This window comes from Carlito syrichta, unplaced genomic scaffold (assembly GCF_000164805.1).
Source record: "Carlito syrichta isolate Samal-C Ts95f unplaced genomic scaffold, Tarsius_syrichta-2.0.1 Scaffold311878, whole genome shotgun sequence".
NCBI lineage: Eukaryota > Metazoa > Chordata > Mammalia > Primates > Tarsiidae > Carlito > Carlito syrichta.
The window spans coordinates 360,529-377,575 of NW_007255974.1; the positions used below are offsets into that span (position 1 = coordinate 360,529).

The 17,047-nt window shown below is 35.3% G+C and overlaps 1 protein-coding gene across 1 annotated transcript in view; it reads left to right on the forward strand.

The window, feature by feature from the left end:
* LOC103271759 (C2 calcium-dependent domain-containing protein 6-like) overlaps nucleotides 1–17,047 on the forward strand; it is a 68,371-nt gene that overhangs the window by 17,997 nt on the left and 33,327 nt on the right. The window contains 4 exon segments of the mRNA XM_021718167.1: nucleotides 266–408; nucleotides 8,000–8,122; nucleotides 14,561–14,605; nucleotides 15,511–15,579. Of these exon segments, the coding sequence (XP_021573842.1) occupies nucleotides 266–408; nucleotides 8,000–8,122; nucleotides 14,561–14,605; nucleotides 15,511–15,579 (380 nt within the window).

A 17,047-nucleotide genomic window follows, 5' to 3' on the forward strand; every position in this document is an offset into this window, starting at 1 on the left:
AAAAAAAAAAAAAAAAAGATACGTTATCTAAAGAAGAATCAGCTTTCTTTTTGTGCCTACATTGTGTCTTCCAGTAATGAGCAAGAATACTATTTTTAAAAGATGTCTTTCTGTTGTTTAATGTACTCTATAATTGCTTTCTATATCTACTTTGATTAATTCTTAGGTTTTGATGTGACTTGTTTAGTGGTTTAATTGTATACTGTGTATTTGTTTAATAATAATGAAATAAGTGAAATTTATTTCCTAAATATTCTATTTTTAGTCAGTTTACATTACACTAACTTATTCATTCGCATCTCTATAAACAAAGTTGTGAAATCTACAAAAACGTGTAGCTTGATATCTGGAAACAATGAGAAGAACATTGCAATTAAGTTTGATGAAGTGAAGTATTTTTCTGTACAGGTAATGTTACTATCTCGTCTAGATATCAGAATGTCTCCTTATTATTTCAAATATTCTACACTAATTATATATATATATAAATGGGTAGAAAAGAAATGAAATTTTTATTTGGTATTTTATAGTACTCTATTTCTATACTATAGGCTGTGGTGGTGTTTTTAAAAATAAACAGTTTACTGCAAAATACATAGTCTTGGTGGACCTCTTCCATGAGATGTTACTGTTTGAAGTTTTGAGTGTTTATTATGCACGTATATTTCACTATCTTGCTCTTCCCTTCCCATCTGCCATCTTCCACCCTATCTCTTTATTTTTAATCTCCTCTCCCTTTCCTTTTCTTCTCTCACATATGTATATATGTGTGTGTGTATACAGAGGGTGCCAAAAAATGTATACACATTTTAAGAAAGGAAAAAAACTGCATTAAAATTGTAATACTTGATAAATACCGATAGAAGATGAATACAAGTCACGTTTGATTTCTGCAATTACACATTGCTACTGTAATTCAATTATTCCGTATAGCCACATGATTCAATCATTTGTCCAATTGTTTCTAATAGTTTTATTACATTAGTTGACTTTTAGTAAAATCCTAAAGCCTTTCTTCTATGCTCCAGATTTATTTCAAACTTTATTTTGTTTAAGTGTTGAGTATTGAAGATAATTTTTGAAACATAGGTTTGTTTTTGTTTTTGTTTTTTTAAGCAACAAAAGCCAAGGCATAATTTTGTTGGGGGCAATCTATATTGTTTCTTTTACTTGAAAATAGTTTTCCTAAGCATCATCGGCAAGTTCTCAGGAATTTTAGGGATATATGTCCAGTTAAGTAAAACTTGAAACATTAATTCAAGAAAATAATGAATGGTAGCATAATAGGTACTTATCTCTTTAGCATAATCAATTTTTTTCTATGTTTATTTAAATAAGTACTATTATTTTGAACACATTAAGAGAAGAGTTTTAATGGAACTCTAATACAAAATTTGCGAATGACTTAGTAAAAATTACACTGAAAATTGTATAAGCAAACGAAGAAACATAAAAAAGCAAGGCACATGTTACATATAAGGAAATTAGAAATGATAGGGGAAAGGAAATATAATCATTGTACCTATACTGGTAAACTCTGAATGATAGTTATAAGTATAAAACAATGTAAGGCCAGGCTCAGTGGCTCAGCCTGTAATCCCAACGCTTTGGGATGCTGAGGTGAATGAATTGCCTGAGCCCACAGGTTCGAGACCCGCCTGGGCAACTTGGTGAGACCTCATCTCTACAATAAATCAAAAATTAGCCGAGCATGGTAGCACGCGCCTGTAGTTCCAGCTACTTGGATCCCAGCAGGTCAAGGCTGCAGTGGCTGGGAGCAGCCACGGCACTCCAGTGTGGGTGACAGAGTGAGATTCTAACTCAAAAACAAAACAAAACAAAACAATGTAAACACTAAGTATTGATCCAACAAAACATATGTAATATATTGAAGGAATAGAGATGATGCCGGGTGGCATGGGGTGTAGTAGTTCCTTGTATTCTTGACTCTGCCACAGAAAAAAATTTTAGAGCAAGTCCAATGTATAGTATAAGATAAGATTTATTAGAAAAAAAGACACTCAAGAGAAAGCATGGGAGCCTGAAAAGAAAGAATATGTGCTTGCCTTTGACAAGAAACTTTATATAATTTTACAATGATAATTAAACAAACCATGAGCTAAGAGCAGATGGCTGAAGGTATCTGGTCATGAGTTTTGATTACCATCTCTCAATCTTTTAAGGTCATAAAGATCTTCTAAGTATTGAAAGTTATTGCCTAACTGTATTTGGGCTTTTTAAACATCATTTCTGTGTTTTGACTAATTCCCTATTATTTCTGTGATTGACTATATTGGTAGTTCCACATTCCAACCTGCAAGGTGGTCAGTTCTGGTATGCCTGATCAGTTGGGTGAAGGTTGTATACTTCCTCTATCTGTGTCTAAGCTATTCTGACTATCCTGCCTCAGATGAGAGAGAAATGTGAAAATTGTAGGAGGAGAGTGTTGAGAGTGAATATTTTTCTTACTGTTGACAGTATTTAAAACTAAAAAAAAATCAATCAATAATATAAGCATGTTACTTAGAAACATGAAGGCAAAATCCAGAGGAGTTTATTAAAAAGGTTGGAAAGGTGACTTCTGAGGAGTGGAAATTAGGGGGTGGGTAAGGTAGAGTTTGAAAATTATACCTGGCATTTAATTTATAGAGGTATGACTGAGTGATGACATAGAAAGGCCACTGCCATTGGAAATGAATTTATTACTTACACTTCCTGAGAGAAGAGGACATGATATGCCACCAAGGGCCACAGTATCAGATGGTCAGGAGGCAGGAGACAGGAGTGAGGGAGAGTCTAGGCTGAAGCCTTTTTGGAGTTTTTGTGGGAAAGGCAGCAGTAAGGGCAGAGTAAACAGTAGGATTTAAATAATTCCAGGGATCTTTGGATCACAGGGGTGGTCTCTAGTTTTCTAATGGATAATTTAGGGCAAGAGAAATGGCCTGGTGTGTGAGAGTTAGATAGGGAGGTGACTAGAGCTATGCACTTTTGATTGGTTGGCTTGCGTATAAGAGATGTGCTCCCTGCTGAGCTTTTGCTGTCTTTAGGAATTGTCTAGCTCTGGCAGGGGAAGTCTTTTCCTCAGCAAACCTTTTAAAATGTCAAAACATGATAAAATACAAAGAAATTTTTTTCCTTTTAAAAAAAATGATTAATACAGGTGGGAGTAAAAAAAAAAAGTTTTCTTTGTTTTAACCTTTGACTGTTTGAATTTTTCACTCTATACTATATAATAAGGATAAAATACAATTATATTGTATATACTTTAGGAGTTTAATTTGCTAAAACATAGATCTAAGCTAAAAATTTAAAAATCCCTACAAACCAACAACTTAAAAGGAACAGTAAATGCTTTTAACTTAGTTAATTGCAGAAAGTTGTTGAGTGAATGATATTAAATTAAGATTGAAGAATGAGTAGTAGTGTATTTCTGGTTACTGTTCTACTCTAAACAGCTATGAAACTGAGAGAAATATATGCAGGAACTATTTTCCAGTATTGGACAAGGGAAGGTGGAGAGCTGCGATCTTACGAGAAGGAAGCACAAGAAGTGGACTCTGCATTTTCAGAAGCTTTCTATCTGACAGGACTCTGGCACAGGGAAGTGAAGTCCAAGCAGAGAGTAGCAGTCTTGCTGGGTGGAGGAAGCAGAGACTTAGCAAAGAAAACAGAGATGACAATATAGGATCCCTAAGTGGCCTGGAATTTGTAGAGGAGGGTACTAATGAAGAGGGAATGGCAGATAAGGAGCCCCAGAAATCTGTGTAGGTAGTCCACTTAGATTTGTGACTGAATCCTAATTTGTTCATTTACAGGGTAAGCCTCTAAGAGACACTACAGAAAACAGATACTAGAGGGCTGAGAGCTGAATAGAGATTTCAAAAGTCACAAATTTAGAGTCATTGGAGACTGACTCAGCTAAATCAGAGAGACCTGACTGAATATTCCCAGTATTCAGTTGAGATCTAGAAAGGCCAAGTTTTAGGAGTAAGGACCATGCTCTAAGGATAAGGGTTAAATCTTAGGACCAAGGACAAAACTGAAACTAAAATAGACCCATCCTCAAACTAAGATTCCATGGGATCAATATGATCTGCTAATAATTGCCTTCTAAAAAAGAAAAATGCTATTTATGGAGGAATAAAAACAGTAAACAGTGATACCCACAGATGACCCAGATGTTGAAATTAGCAGACAAGAATTTTAAAATAAATATAAATGTGTCAAAGTGGAAAAGGTGGACAAAATAGAAGTTAGGATGGGAATTTTGAAGAGAATGGGAACTCCAAAAATAACCAAGTAAAAATCCTAGACCTAAAAAATACAGTATTTGAAATGAAGAATTCATTTGAAGCATTTTAAAATATTCTGTAATGAGGCAAAAGGTTCCGTGAATCAAAAGACTGGTCAGTTGAAATCATCCAAATTAAAGCTCAGAGAGAAAAAAAGATTGCAAAGCATGAAAGAAACTGGTGGGACAGTATTACTCAACTTATAAATGTGTAATTGAGTCCCAGAAGGAGAGAAGAGGAAGTATTTAAAGAACTATTAGCCAAATTTTTCCAAATTGATGAAAGAAATCAATCCATAGATTCAAGAAACTCAGTGAACCTTAAACTGATAAATATAGAAATGATCACACCTAAACATCCCATTCTTTTGACTGAAAACCAAAGATAATGAGAAAATATTAAAGGCAGCCAGAGGGGAAAAACATATTACATTCAGGCGAACAACAACAAGAATATCAGCTGACTTTCCATCAAAAACATTGGAAGTCAGAAGACAAGGGACCATCTTTAAAGTGCTGGAGGTGGGGGAGGGGGCATAGGCCTAGATTTTTATATCTAGTGAAAATATTTTTCAAAAAGATGGTAAAGAGCAAAAACTGAAAGCATTTGTATCTGGAAGACTTTAGAATACTTGCATTATAATAAATGTCAAAGAAAGCTTCAAATTAGAGAGAAATGATTCCAGATAAAAGCCCAGATGCACAGGATGGAAGAGCACTGGAAATGTGGGTTAAAATACAAGACTATTTTCCAAAAGACAAAATAATATTTCAAACAGAATAACCTCAATGAATGGAAGGATTTGTAGCATATGTAGAAGTGAAATATATGGCAGAAATAGCATAAAGGATGAGGACTATAAATAGAATTATAATATTGTATGTTGTGGTTTAACTTTAATTGAAGATATATGTTAAAGTTACATAGTATAACCCCTAGAGCAATTACTAAAAATAAAACAAATATTTATAACAAAGGAAGAAGGGAGAAAAAGTGGGAGGGAGCCAGAGAGAAGGAAGGAAGAAGAGAGATGAGTGTGGAACCTAAATTAGCATTAAATTTGAGAACTTAGAAAGTGACAGTAAAACCTTAGGAAAGCAGGAAGATGAAATTAAGAGAAAAGAAACAAATGACTTATTTACAATATAGGTGTTAAAGAAATGCAAGAATACAAGAGGTAGTTATTACTAAAACTAACATAGTAAGCACGATTCTGATAAGCCTCATCAAGGAAATTATGCAAAATTTGGAATATAGGTATAAATATGGAGGTGGTTAAAAAGCTGTAAGAGAATGTTATATATAACTCTCTGCCAAAAATTTGAAAATATAGAGAAAATAGAATATTATATTAAAATACAAATTACACTGTGTTTTAGATCTATCATTTGTAAACTAAATGTAGTTGGGTTTTTAAAATCCAACCTGGACAGGGCTTGGTGGTTCAGCCTGTAATCCCAGCACTTTGGGAGACTGAGGTGTGTGGATTGCCTGAGCCCACAGTTTGAGACCAGTACAGACAACTTGGCAAGACCTCGTCTCTACAATAAATAAAAAATTTGCCGAGTGTGGTAGCACACACCTGTAGTTCTGGCTACTTGGAAGGCTGAGGTGGAAGGTTCACCAGAGCCCAGCAGGTCAACACTGGGGTGACCGTGAATGTACCACTGCACTCCAGTCTGGGCGACAGAGTGAGACTCCAACCCCCCGAAAAATAAAAACCAACCTGACAATTTTTGTGTCTGACTTGTAGTTAAAATCAAAAACACTGGAAATCAGTAATGTAGTAGTTAATGTATGTAATGTTAATGAACTTTAAATGTAACAACTGTTACATTTAATATAATTATAATATATTTGAGTTTTGTTCCACTTGAGCTATAAATTATTTTTTCTTCTTTTCTTCTTCTTTGACATTGAATACAGTTGACCCTTGAACAACACAGAGGTTGGACACTGACCCCCTCACATACACAATCAAAAATTGTACATAACTTTTGGCTCTCCCGAAACTTAACTTCTGATAGCCTTCTATTGACTGGAAGTTTCACTGATAACATAAACAGTTGATTGACACATATTTTGTGTGTTGTATATTACATACTGTACTCTTAAACTAGAGAAGAGAAAATGGTATTAAGAAAATCATAAGGAAGAGAAAATATATTTACTATAAGTGGGTGTGGATCATCATAAAGCTCTTCATCCTTGTTTTCACATTTAGTAGGCTGAGAGAGAAGAGGAAGAGGAGGCGTTGGTCTGGCTGTCTCAGAGCGGCAGAGGCCGAAGTAGTGGAGGAGATGGAAGAAGAGGCAGGAGGGGCAGGCACATTTGGTGTAACTTTTATTGAAAAGAATTATGTATAAGTGGAACCCAAACAGTTTCAACTATGTTGTTCAAAGGTCAACTGTATTTTAAAATTTGTTTATTTTTTATTTTTTTTAACTTTTAATTTTTTTTATTTTAAAGATGTGGGGTACAGTTCAGGGTTGGATATACAGATATTCATTATGCAGGTACCCTTGTTGATGAGGTATGTCTCCACCCTTCCCCAGGCAGATTCCCACTACTGCCAGTCCTGCTTCCCTGCCCTCTTCCCGGCAGTTTCCAATATCTGTGATTCAGTCATAAAAAAGGGCAAATAATGCCTTTTGCAGCAACTTGGTTGAAATTGTAGGCCATTATCTTAAGTAAAGTAATTCAGAAATGGAAAGCCAAATACCTCATGTTCTTACTTAAAAATAGGAGCTAAACTATGGGTCCACAAGGACACAGAAAATGGTGTATAATAGACATCAGGGACTTGGAAGGGAGAGGGTGGGAGCGATATGAGGCATGAAAAATTACCTATCAGGTACAATGTACAGTAGTTGGGTGACAGGTGCACTAAAAGTTCAGACTTCAGCTGGGCTCGGTGGCTCAGCCTGTAATCCCACGCCTTTGGGAGGCTGAGGTGAGTGGATTGCCTGAGCCCGGGGTTCAAGACCCGCCTGGGCAGCGAGACCTCATCTCTACAATAAATCAAAAAAAAAAATCATCCGGGAGTGGTAGCGCATGACTGTAATTCCGGCTACTTGGAAGGCTGAGGTGGAAGGATCACCGGAGCCCAGCAGGTCAAGGCTGCGGTGGCCGGGAGCGGCCGCTGCACTCCAGTCTGCCGACAGAGTGAGACTCCAACTCAAAAACAAAAAACAAACAAACAAGCAAACAAAAAACAACAAAAAAATAAGTTCAAACTTCACTTCTATACAGCTTATCATGTAACCAAAAACCACTTGTACCTCTAAAGCTATTGAAATAAAAAATAAAATCAATAAAATTTTTAAAAAGTTAGAGATAGAAAAGAATATTGGATATCCTTTAATATTGGATGTTTGGATAACCTGCATTTGGATTACCTGGATTATCCGAACTTCATATTGGGCAATGGATTACTTTTGATAATGTAGTTTCAGTAGAGTGTTGAGTTAAAAAGAGAATGTAGGCAAGGGTACTTCCAAAAGACTATAATTGATGTTAGATATAAACAAGATCTTTATTTTTGTTGATATTAGTGTATATGTGACTGTGAAACTGAAAAGTTATAAAGCTAATGACATACAACAACGAATTATTAGGTATGTAAGTAATATATTTTAGAGACATATTTATCCAGAAATTCAGACTGAAAATGTAGCGCTTCTTTTCACATATATTTTGCTATTGAGGTTCCCAGACGTCATGATGATGAGCGGAATAATGTTTTCTTGGAACTCATGCAATATGATGACACAGAAAAATATCCTCTCATTTTAGGGAGAGTTCAGATACATCTTTATAAAATAATTCAGGTATGTTTTAAAATCTTTTTTTTTTTTTTTGCCTTGTCCAATTGGTATTCCAGTTTGTTACTGTGATTTATTTTACCTGATGGACATTTTAAATTTATTATCTGTCTTCAATTCATGTACTTGGGAAACAAAATCACCCTCTGGCTATAATTTTTAAAAGAGTTGGTTTATAACATCATAATGTTTTAAAAATTATTTTCCACCTAAAAAAATGAAGCATGTTTTCTTGTTTCTTTATTTTACATATTTATATGTTTGTTAATTTATTTTAATTTGCAAATAAACTTATATCTATCTATCATGTACAGCATGATGTTGGAATTATGTGGTCATTGTGGAATGACTAAACTGCATAAAGCGTGCTTATATTGTGTTTCTGAAATGTCTTAAGATGTGAGTTAAACTACAAACTCTGTCTCTTAGGCTGGCGGCACAAATTTCAGTTTAGTTCTTTTATCTTTAGCTGGGCTACTTACAGTCCACCCTGTGCATGTGTCTTTTAGGAGACAGCCTAAGATTTTTTTTCTTTTTTTTTTTTTGAGTTGGAGTCTCACTCTGTCACCCAGACTGGAGTGCAGTGGCCGCTCCCGGCCACCGCAGCCTCGACCTGCTGGGCTCCGACGATCCTTCCGCCTCAGCCTTCCAAGTAGCCAGAATTACAGGCATGCGCTACCACGCCCGGCTGATTTTTTGATTTATTGTAGAGATGAAGTCTCGCTGCCCAGGTGGGTCTCGAACCCGCGGGCTCAGGCAATCCACTCACCTCAGCCTCCCAAAGGCGCGGGATTACAGGCTGAGCCACCAAGCCCGGCTCAGCCTAAGATTTAGGCAGAGTTTATATACTACTTTTGTGGTTGCTTCCCTTTTGCTTTCTCCTTTCTAGGCGTTCTTCTCACTTTCCAGCATCTGATTTTGTAGTTGCTCTGAACTCAGAGTAAAGAGCTTATTGATTATTGAACAAGTATAAATAATCTGAAGGATTTTCAGGAATATTTGTGATGCCATCAAGTAAAGGAAGCCTTCGAGATTAATGGGGTTATATCAGAAGATACAAGAGCCAGGTTGCAGGGACTCCTGTTGACCAATTTCAGGATAATTTGAATATAAAAAAGATAATTACAACATTCTGAACAAAGAAAAATTTATGAGTCCTTGGAGATCTTCAAAAAAGAAACAAAGAGACGGGATGGGAGGAAAAAGGAAATTTTAAAAAGCAAAATAATGCCAGCTAATGAATATAGAAAGAATCATAGATTTTTTGTTTTTGCAACTCTTTACAGTTAATTATACAATTTATTTATTTATAATTAATTCAGTCAAGATTTAGCAATGCACTAAGGCCATTAGATAAAAGGTTATTGAGAACCAAGATATATGCATGGTGCTACAGTAACAGCCCACAGATTATTGCAAAGAGGAAAATGTTCCCCTTCAATAGAGAGATGTGGTAGTTGCCACTTTACCCTAGAGCTCAAATTTATCATAACTAATTGTGCATGATTTAACATTATGTATTTCCTGTAGTGATACAAATATAAAGTTTAACCTGGCCAGTTGTGGTGGACTCACACCTGTAATCCCAGTGCTTTGGGAGGCTGAGGTGGGAGAATTGCTTGAAACCAGGAGTTAGAGGCCAGCCTGGGCAACATAGCAAGACCCCAACTCTTAAATAAAAAAAAAAAAGCCAGGCATAGTGGTGCACACTTAATATCATTAGCTTCTGGTGTCCTGTCTGCATGCAAAAAGTTTCAGGATTTGGGGTATACAAAGGTTCCTTTTTCTCTATATCCTCCTCAATACTTGTCATCATTCTTTTTTATAATAGCCATTGTGACAGGCATGAAGTGATATCTCAATGTGGTTTAAATGTGCATTTCTCTGATGATTAGAGATGTTGAGGATTTTTTTATGTATCTGTGGGTTATCCCTTCATTCTGTTACTTGTTTCCTTTGTGTGAAGAAGTTTTAAAATTTGATCCTATTTGTCTATTTTTGCTTTTGTTGCCTATGCTTTTGGAGTCCTCTAAGAAACAATTGCCCACACCAATGTCGTGAAGTTTGTCCCCTGTGTTTTTGTCTAGTAGCTTTACAGTTTTAGGCATTACATTTAAATTCTTTTTCCATTTTGAGTTCAGTTTTACATGTGGTGTGAGAAAAGCATTCAGTTCTGCATGTGGATATCCATTTCCCCCCCAAACCATTTATTAAAGAGATTGTGTGGACTTGGCACCTTTGTTGAAAATCAATTGACCATAAATACTTGGGTTCTTTGTGAGCTTCATATCCTGTTCATTGTTCAATATGTTTGTTTTTTATGCTAGTACCATGCTGTTTTGATTACAATAGCTTTATGTCACATTTTAAAATCAGGAGTTATGATGCTTCTAGCTATGTTCTTTTTGTTCAAGATTGCTTTGGCTTTTCAGGATCTTTTCTAGTTCTGTATGAATTTTAGGATTATTTTTTCTAATTCTGTGAATGATGATGTTGAAGTTTTGATAGGAATTACACTGAATCTGTAGATTGCTTTGGGTAATATAGACATTTTAGCAGTATTAAATTTTCCAGCCAGGCTTGGTGGCTCAGCCTGTAATCCCACGCCTTTGGGAGGCTGAGGTGAGTGAATTGCCTGAGCCCGCGGGTTCGAGACCCTCCTGGGCAACTTGGCAAGACCTCATCTCTACAATAAATCAAAAACTAGCTGGGCGTGGTAGCACGCGCCTGTAGTTCCAGCTACTTGGAAGGCTGAGGCGGAAGCATCGCCGGAGTCCAGCAGGTCGAGGCTGTGGTGGTCGGGAGCGGCCACTGCACTCCAGTCTGGGCAACAGAGTGAGACTCCAACTCAAAAAAAAAAATAAAAAAAAATTTTCCAATTTGTGAACATTTTATTTTTGTCGCCTTCAATTTCTTTCATCACTGTTTTGTAGTTCTTAGTGGACATATTTTTCAACTCTTGGGTTAAATTTACTCCTAAATATTTTAGTTTTTGATGCTATTGTAAATAGGGTGTGGTTTTCTTACATTCTTTTTTGGATAGTTTGTTGTTAGTTTATAGAAATGCTTCTGTTTTTTGTATATTGATTTTGTAACCTACAACTTTACTGAATTTGTTCATTAGTTCTAGTAGTTTTTTGGTGGCGTCTTTTGGGTTTTTATATATAAGATCATGTCATCAACAGAGACAATTCCACTTCTTCCTTTTCAGTATTGATACATTTTCTTTGTATTACTTGCTCTGGCCAGAACTTCCAATACAGTTGAACAGAAGTGGCAAGAGTGGGCATGTTTGTCTTATTCCTCATCTTAGAGGAAATGCTTTCAACATTTTACTGTTCATCATGAAGTTAGCTGTGGACTTATCATATATGGCCTGTATTGTGTTGAGGTACATTCCTTCTATACTTAATATTTTAGAATACTGATCATAAATGGATCAGTTGAATTTTGTCAAGAGCTTTTTAAGCATCTATTAAGATGATCATGTGGAATTGTATTTTATTCTATTAACATGGTTTATCACATTTATTGATTTACATATGTTGAATTATGCTTGCATCCCTGGGATAAATCTCACTTGATCATGATGGATGATCTTTTTAGTGTTTTGTTGAATTGTTTGCTAGCATTTGGTGAGAATTTTTGCATCTGTGTTCATCAAGGATATTGGCTTGTAGTTTTTGTTTATTTGTTTGTTTGTTTTTCCTTGTAAGGTCCTTGTCTGGCTTTGGTGTAAGGGTAATGCTGGCCTCATAAAATGAGTTTGGAAGTATTTCCTCCTCTTCAACCTTTTGAAGAAGTTTGAGGATTAGTATTAGTTTTTCTTGAAATGTTTGGTAGATTTCAGTAGTGTAGCCATTAGGTCCTGGACTTTTCATTGATGGGAGGCTTTTTATTACTAATTCAATCTCCTTGCCCATTATTGGCCTGCTCAGATTTTTTATGTCTTCCTGATTCAGTCTTGGTAGAGTGTATGTGTTTAGGAATTTGTCCATTTTTTTTAGGTTATCCGATTTGTTGGTGTTTAGTTGTTCATAGTAGTATTTTGATTTTAAAATTTTTTCTGTGGTATCACTTGAAATGTCTTCTGTTTCATTTCTGATTTTGTCTGAGTTTTCTCTTTTTTTGTTAGTCTAGATAAAGATTTCTCAATTTTATTTTTTCAAAAAACCAACTTTTCGTTTTATTGATCCTTCCTCTTATTTTTCTAGTCTTTGTTTACGTCTGTTCTAATCTTTGTTATTTTCTTCTTTCTGCTAAGTTTGGGCTTATTTCATTTTATTTTTTCCTAATTCCTTGAGGTGTGATTTTAGGTAGTTTGAGATCTTTTTCTATATTTTTCCTGTTTTGATGTAGACATTTACTGTTATAAACTTCCCTCTTGGGACTGTTTTGTTATATCACATAAGTGTTGGTATGTTGTGTTTTCATTTTCATTTGTCTCAATATATTTTTAGATTTTCATTTAAATTTTTTCTTTGACCTATTGGTTTACTCAAGAGCACATTTTGCAATTTATACATACTTGTGAGTTTTTCAATATTTTTTTCTGTTACTAATTTTTAGTTTCATGCCATTGTGGTTAAAAAGATACTTGATAGGATTTCAATCTTCTTAACATTTGTTAAGACTTGTCTATCATGGAGAATGTTCTGTGTGCCTTTTAGAAAAATATGTGTTCTGTTGCTGTTGGATGGAATGTTCTGTGAGTATTTGTTAGGCCTTCTTGTTCTAAAATGTAGTGGAAGTCCACATTTCCTTGTTGACTTTTCATCTGGGTCATCTACCTAGAAGCAGGGTATTGCAGTGTCCTCTTGTTTTTGTATTACAGTCTATCTCCCCCTTCACATCTATCCATATTGATAAATTGACATATTTGACATTCTGTAATGATCTTCTTTATCATTTTTACTGTTTTTAACTTAAAATCTGTTTTTGTCTGGTGTAAGTATAGCTGTCCCCACTCTATTTGATTTCCATTTACATGGAATATCTTTTTCTATTCTTTCATTTCAGTGTGTGTGTGAAATGAGTCTCTTGTAGGCAGCATACAGTAAGTCTTGTTCTTTTCCATTTAGCCACTCTGTGTCTTTTGATTGTTTAATTCATTTACAGTCAAAGTAACTGTTAATAGGTAAGGTTTTATTATTGCCATTTTATTATTTTCTGCTTAATTTGTAGATCTTTTGTTCTTCTCTTCCTCTCCCTGTCTTCCTTTGTGGTTTGATGATTTTCTGTGGTGTTATGCCTGCATTTTTTTTCTTTTGTATACCTACTAAGAATTTCTGTTTTGTGGTTATAATGAGGCTTACATAAAACATCTTATGCCCATAATAGGCTATTTTAAGCTGATAACTAAAATTTGGTCAATTGTACAAATGTTACATTTTTATTCTCCTCTTACAATTTTTTGGATGATGCATTTTGTATCTTTTACAGATTATGTCCCTTAAATAGTCATTGTAGCTATAGATGTTTTGAATAGTTTTATCTTTTAACCTTCATATTAGAGATATAACTGATTTTGCACCACCATTGTGGCATAAGAATGTTCTGAGTTTGACTATACGCTTCTAACCAGTGGGTTTTGGATTGTCAAGTATTTTCATGTTGCTAGTTAATGAACTATATGTCTGAAAGGCAATAGAATTTCTAGATAGCATACAGCTTAAAAGAGTAACACTTTTTATACCTGCATGAAATAATAGGATCTGGAAGTCATAGAAGGTTGTATGGAGGATGCTACTCCACTTCCTGGTCTTGAGGTATATAGACTTTTAAAGAAGGAGCACTTTCACTTGAGGGATTTATAAGGGAAGCAGCATATCCTCAGTGGTAAGCCAGGTCTCAGGTAAATCAGAGAGGTGGAAGGAATGTTAAGTAAAGCAGTGAGAGAAGTAAAGTTGTTTGTTAACTGTGGACTTGGGATTAGTGGAAAATACTAGGAAGAAAGGGAGCCAAGGAATGTTAGATTTGTCACCTGACTCTTAAGACAGCAGAGGTGACTGCAGATGCTGAGCAACGATATCAAAAGTTTACCTGATTTAAAAGATCCCAGCACCTCCTGAGAGATGAGGGAGGTACTCAGTTCTGTGAGGAGTCAGCTTATTATGTAACCTTATGTCTAAGTAGTCCCTCAAAAATAACATGGGCGTGGCAGTTCCTCCACGACTTTCACAAAGGGGAACTGTAACCGAGGGAACATTTTTGCCTAAAACATAAATATAAACATTAATGTTTATTTCTGTTACTGGTACCTGGAATTTTAATTTTATTCTTCTGAACATTCCTTATGTTTGTATTTTAATTATTAGATTCATATGTGCATTTGAGAAATCATTACCTGATCTTTTTACTGTTATATGGTATAGATAACATACAGGTAAATACATGAGTGATTTCATATTGAAGAATTTATTATTTATTACTTTTTTTTTCTAGAAAGGGTGCTTTACCGAAGAATTTCAAATATGGAATAAAAACACGGTAAGAACTTTACCTAAACTTCCTAAGTTTTACACACATATAATTTTTTCTTTACATTTCATGGAAGTTTAACCTGATATTGTTTGTGGCCTACATCTCTTTATTCAGCCACTGTTTATTTGCTCACAGAATTCTTTACCCTCCCTTAAAAAAAAAAAAGCTGTTATCTTACGGCTGAATGGCGATAAGAAAATTACAAATCATCAGGGGAGAGTGTGAAATGGCCCTGGCTGCCTGGATTGCATGGCCCGGGAAGCCTCCCTTGCTAAACTGAGGAAGTATTATTTTCCCCTTGGGGAGTTTCAAAAGAGTTGTTTACACTTCTTACTCTAATCTCTTTTTAAGTACTTAAAGTTATTAGCTTGACTAATTGATCTTCTTTCTATTCAGAGAGACTTCTGCAGCCAATGGCCAAAACAGAGGCAAGAAACAAAAAAATAGAATGAGAGTCATTTGAGGTCATCACCTCTCACACCTCCTTTGTTCCTCTGGGGTTCAAAGAGGTGAAATCACTTGTCTATATTAAAATTATATCTGAAAATGGGAGTGGAGGTGAGAGGAGTGTGAGTAAATAATTTAAAATATATATACACATATATGAATATATATGTATATACACGTCAGCATCTTAGTGTAATCCTATTAACAATTATAAGTTGATGTTTTCCGTATTTTAATATTAGTTAACTTTAACACAAAAGGTTTTAAAATTTCAGGAACTCAATAGATTCTTCTATAGGAGTTCCTTCTGTAAATGCTTTTATTTAAAACCAGGATATTTATACTTTGACTTTTCTAACTTACAGTTGTAAAGTACAGCTTTGTAAAGTAAAAATGTCACTTGTCGATTCTCCATTAAAATATGATTCTGGTCAAACAATAAAATAAATTTGTCACATGTTTAGTTTATCTGCAGGCTGGTGGTGGAATTTATGTTCTCTTATGGAAACTTTGGTTATGGATTTTCACATCAGGTTAGTTCTCTTTTAAAAAATTATTCTATTCTTCAATCAAATCGTCATCTTCTGAGCCTCTATATTTTTTAGCTTGATAAATTATTTTTAAAATGCCACTTTACTTTCTGACCTTGAGATATGTGAGCTTTTCTTCAACCTAAAGAAAAATGAGACTTTACCGTTATTTGTTTATATGTTTTAAAATAATGATCTTTTATTCAAAATGTCATTATAAAAACACTTGCTTTTATTTGCATGTATAAGCACATGTTGATGTAATTTCAAACAAAATTATTTTAAGTATTCAAAAAGTGATTGTGCATTTTTGCATCTAAAAGTATTTATTAAAATGGAGTCACTGACTGGGCTCAGTGGCTCAACCTGTAATCCCAGCACTTTGGGAGGCCGAGGTGAGTGGATTGCCTGAGCCCACAGGTTCGAGTCCAGCCCGGGCAACTTGATGAGACCTGTCTCTACAACAAATAAAAAAGTAGCAGGGCGTGGTAGCATGCCTGTAGTTCCAGCTACTTGGAAGGCTGAGGCGGAAGGAACTCCGGAGTCCAGCAGGTCGATGCTGGGGTGGCCGTGAGTGTACCACTGCACTCCAGCCTGGGCAACAAAGTGAGACTCCAACTCAAAAAAAAAAAAAAATGGAGTCACTGCCTGGCACAGTGGCTTGCACCTGTAATTCCAGCTTCTCTGGAGGCTGCATGGGGTGAGAGCTGAGTGGAGAAGATGGCTTGAGCCCGAAGTTGGAGGCTGCAGTGAGCTATGATTGAACAACTGTACTCTAGACTGGGCGACAGGGCAAACCCCGTCTCTAAAAAAAAAAGTGGAGTTATTGATGTTATTCAGACAACATTTTGTATTCATATGCTCCTTTCTTCTATGGTTATTTTGGTATCTGGTATTATTTGAACTCTCCTTGATTCATCAACAGAGTAAAATACCCAGAGAAGATATCCTTCACACTACCCTATATCCATGTTGCTATGAACATTTGTGTGCACCAACCTGTGTCCTTTATGTCCTTAGACTAATTTCTTAGAAAGGAAATTATTGTCCAAAACGATGACCTTTTTTGAGGAATTATTCTAGAAAAGTGGTACACATACTCTTGCCAAGTGTTTGAAAGAAATTTTTCTATCCTTGGGTGCTAGCTCAGTTTCGGAACATTCAAAAATCCAGTCTCATCAGTGCTGCTGTTATACAGGGGAAATGACCTTTATACTTTGCATGTATTCTTTCATTTTCAATTGTTGCTTTTTTTAAAACAGTCTTGGTTGTTTTTAAATCAGGAATTAGGAATGAGAACATAAGTCTTTATAAATAAGTCTACTGCTATGTTAACTGAAAAATCTCTGTAATATGTTTATAAATTTTGCCTTTACCATATTATAATGATTTTTTTTTTTGAGTCAGTCTCACTCCATCACCCAGGCTGGAGTGACACACTGCTTATGGCCACCACAGCTTTGATCTTCTG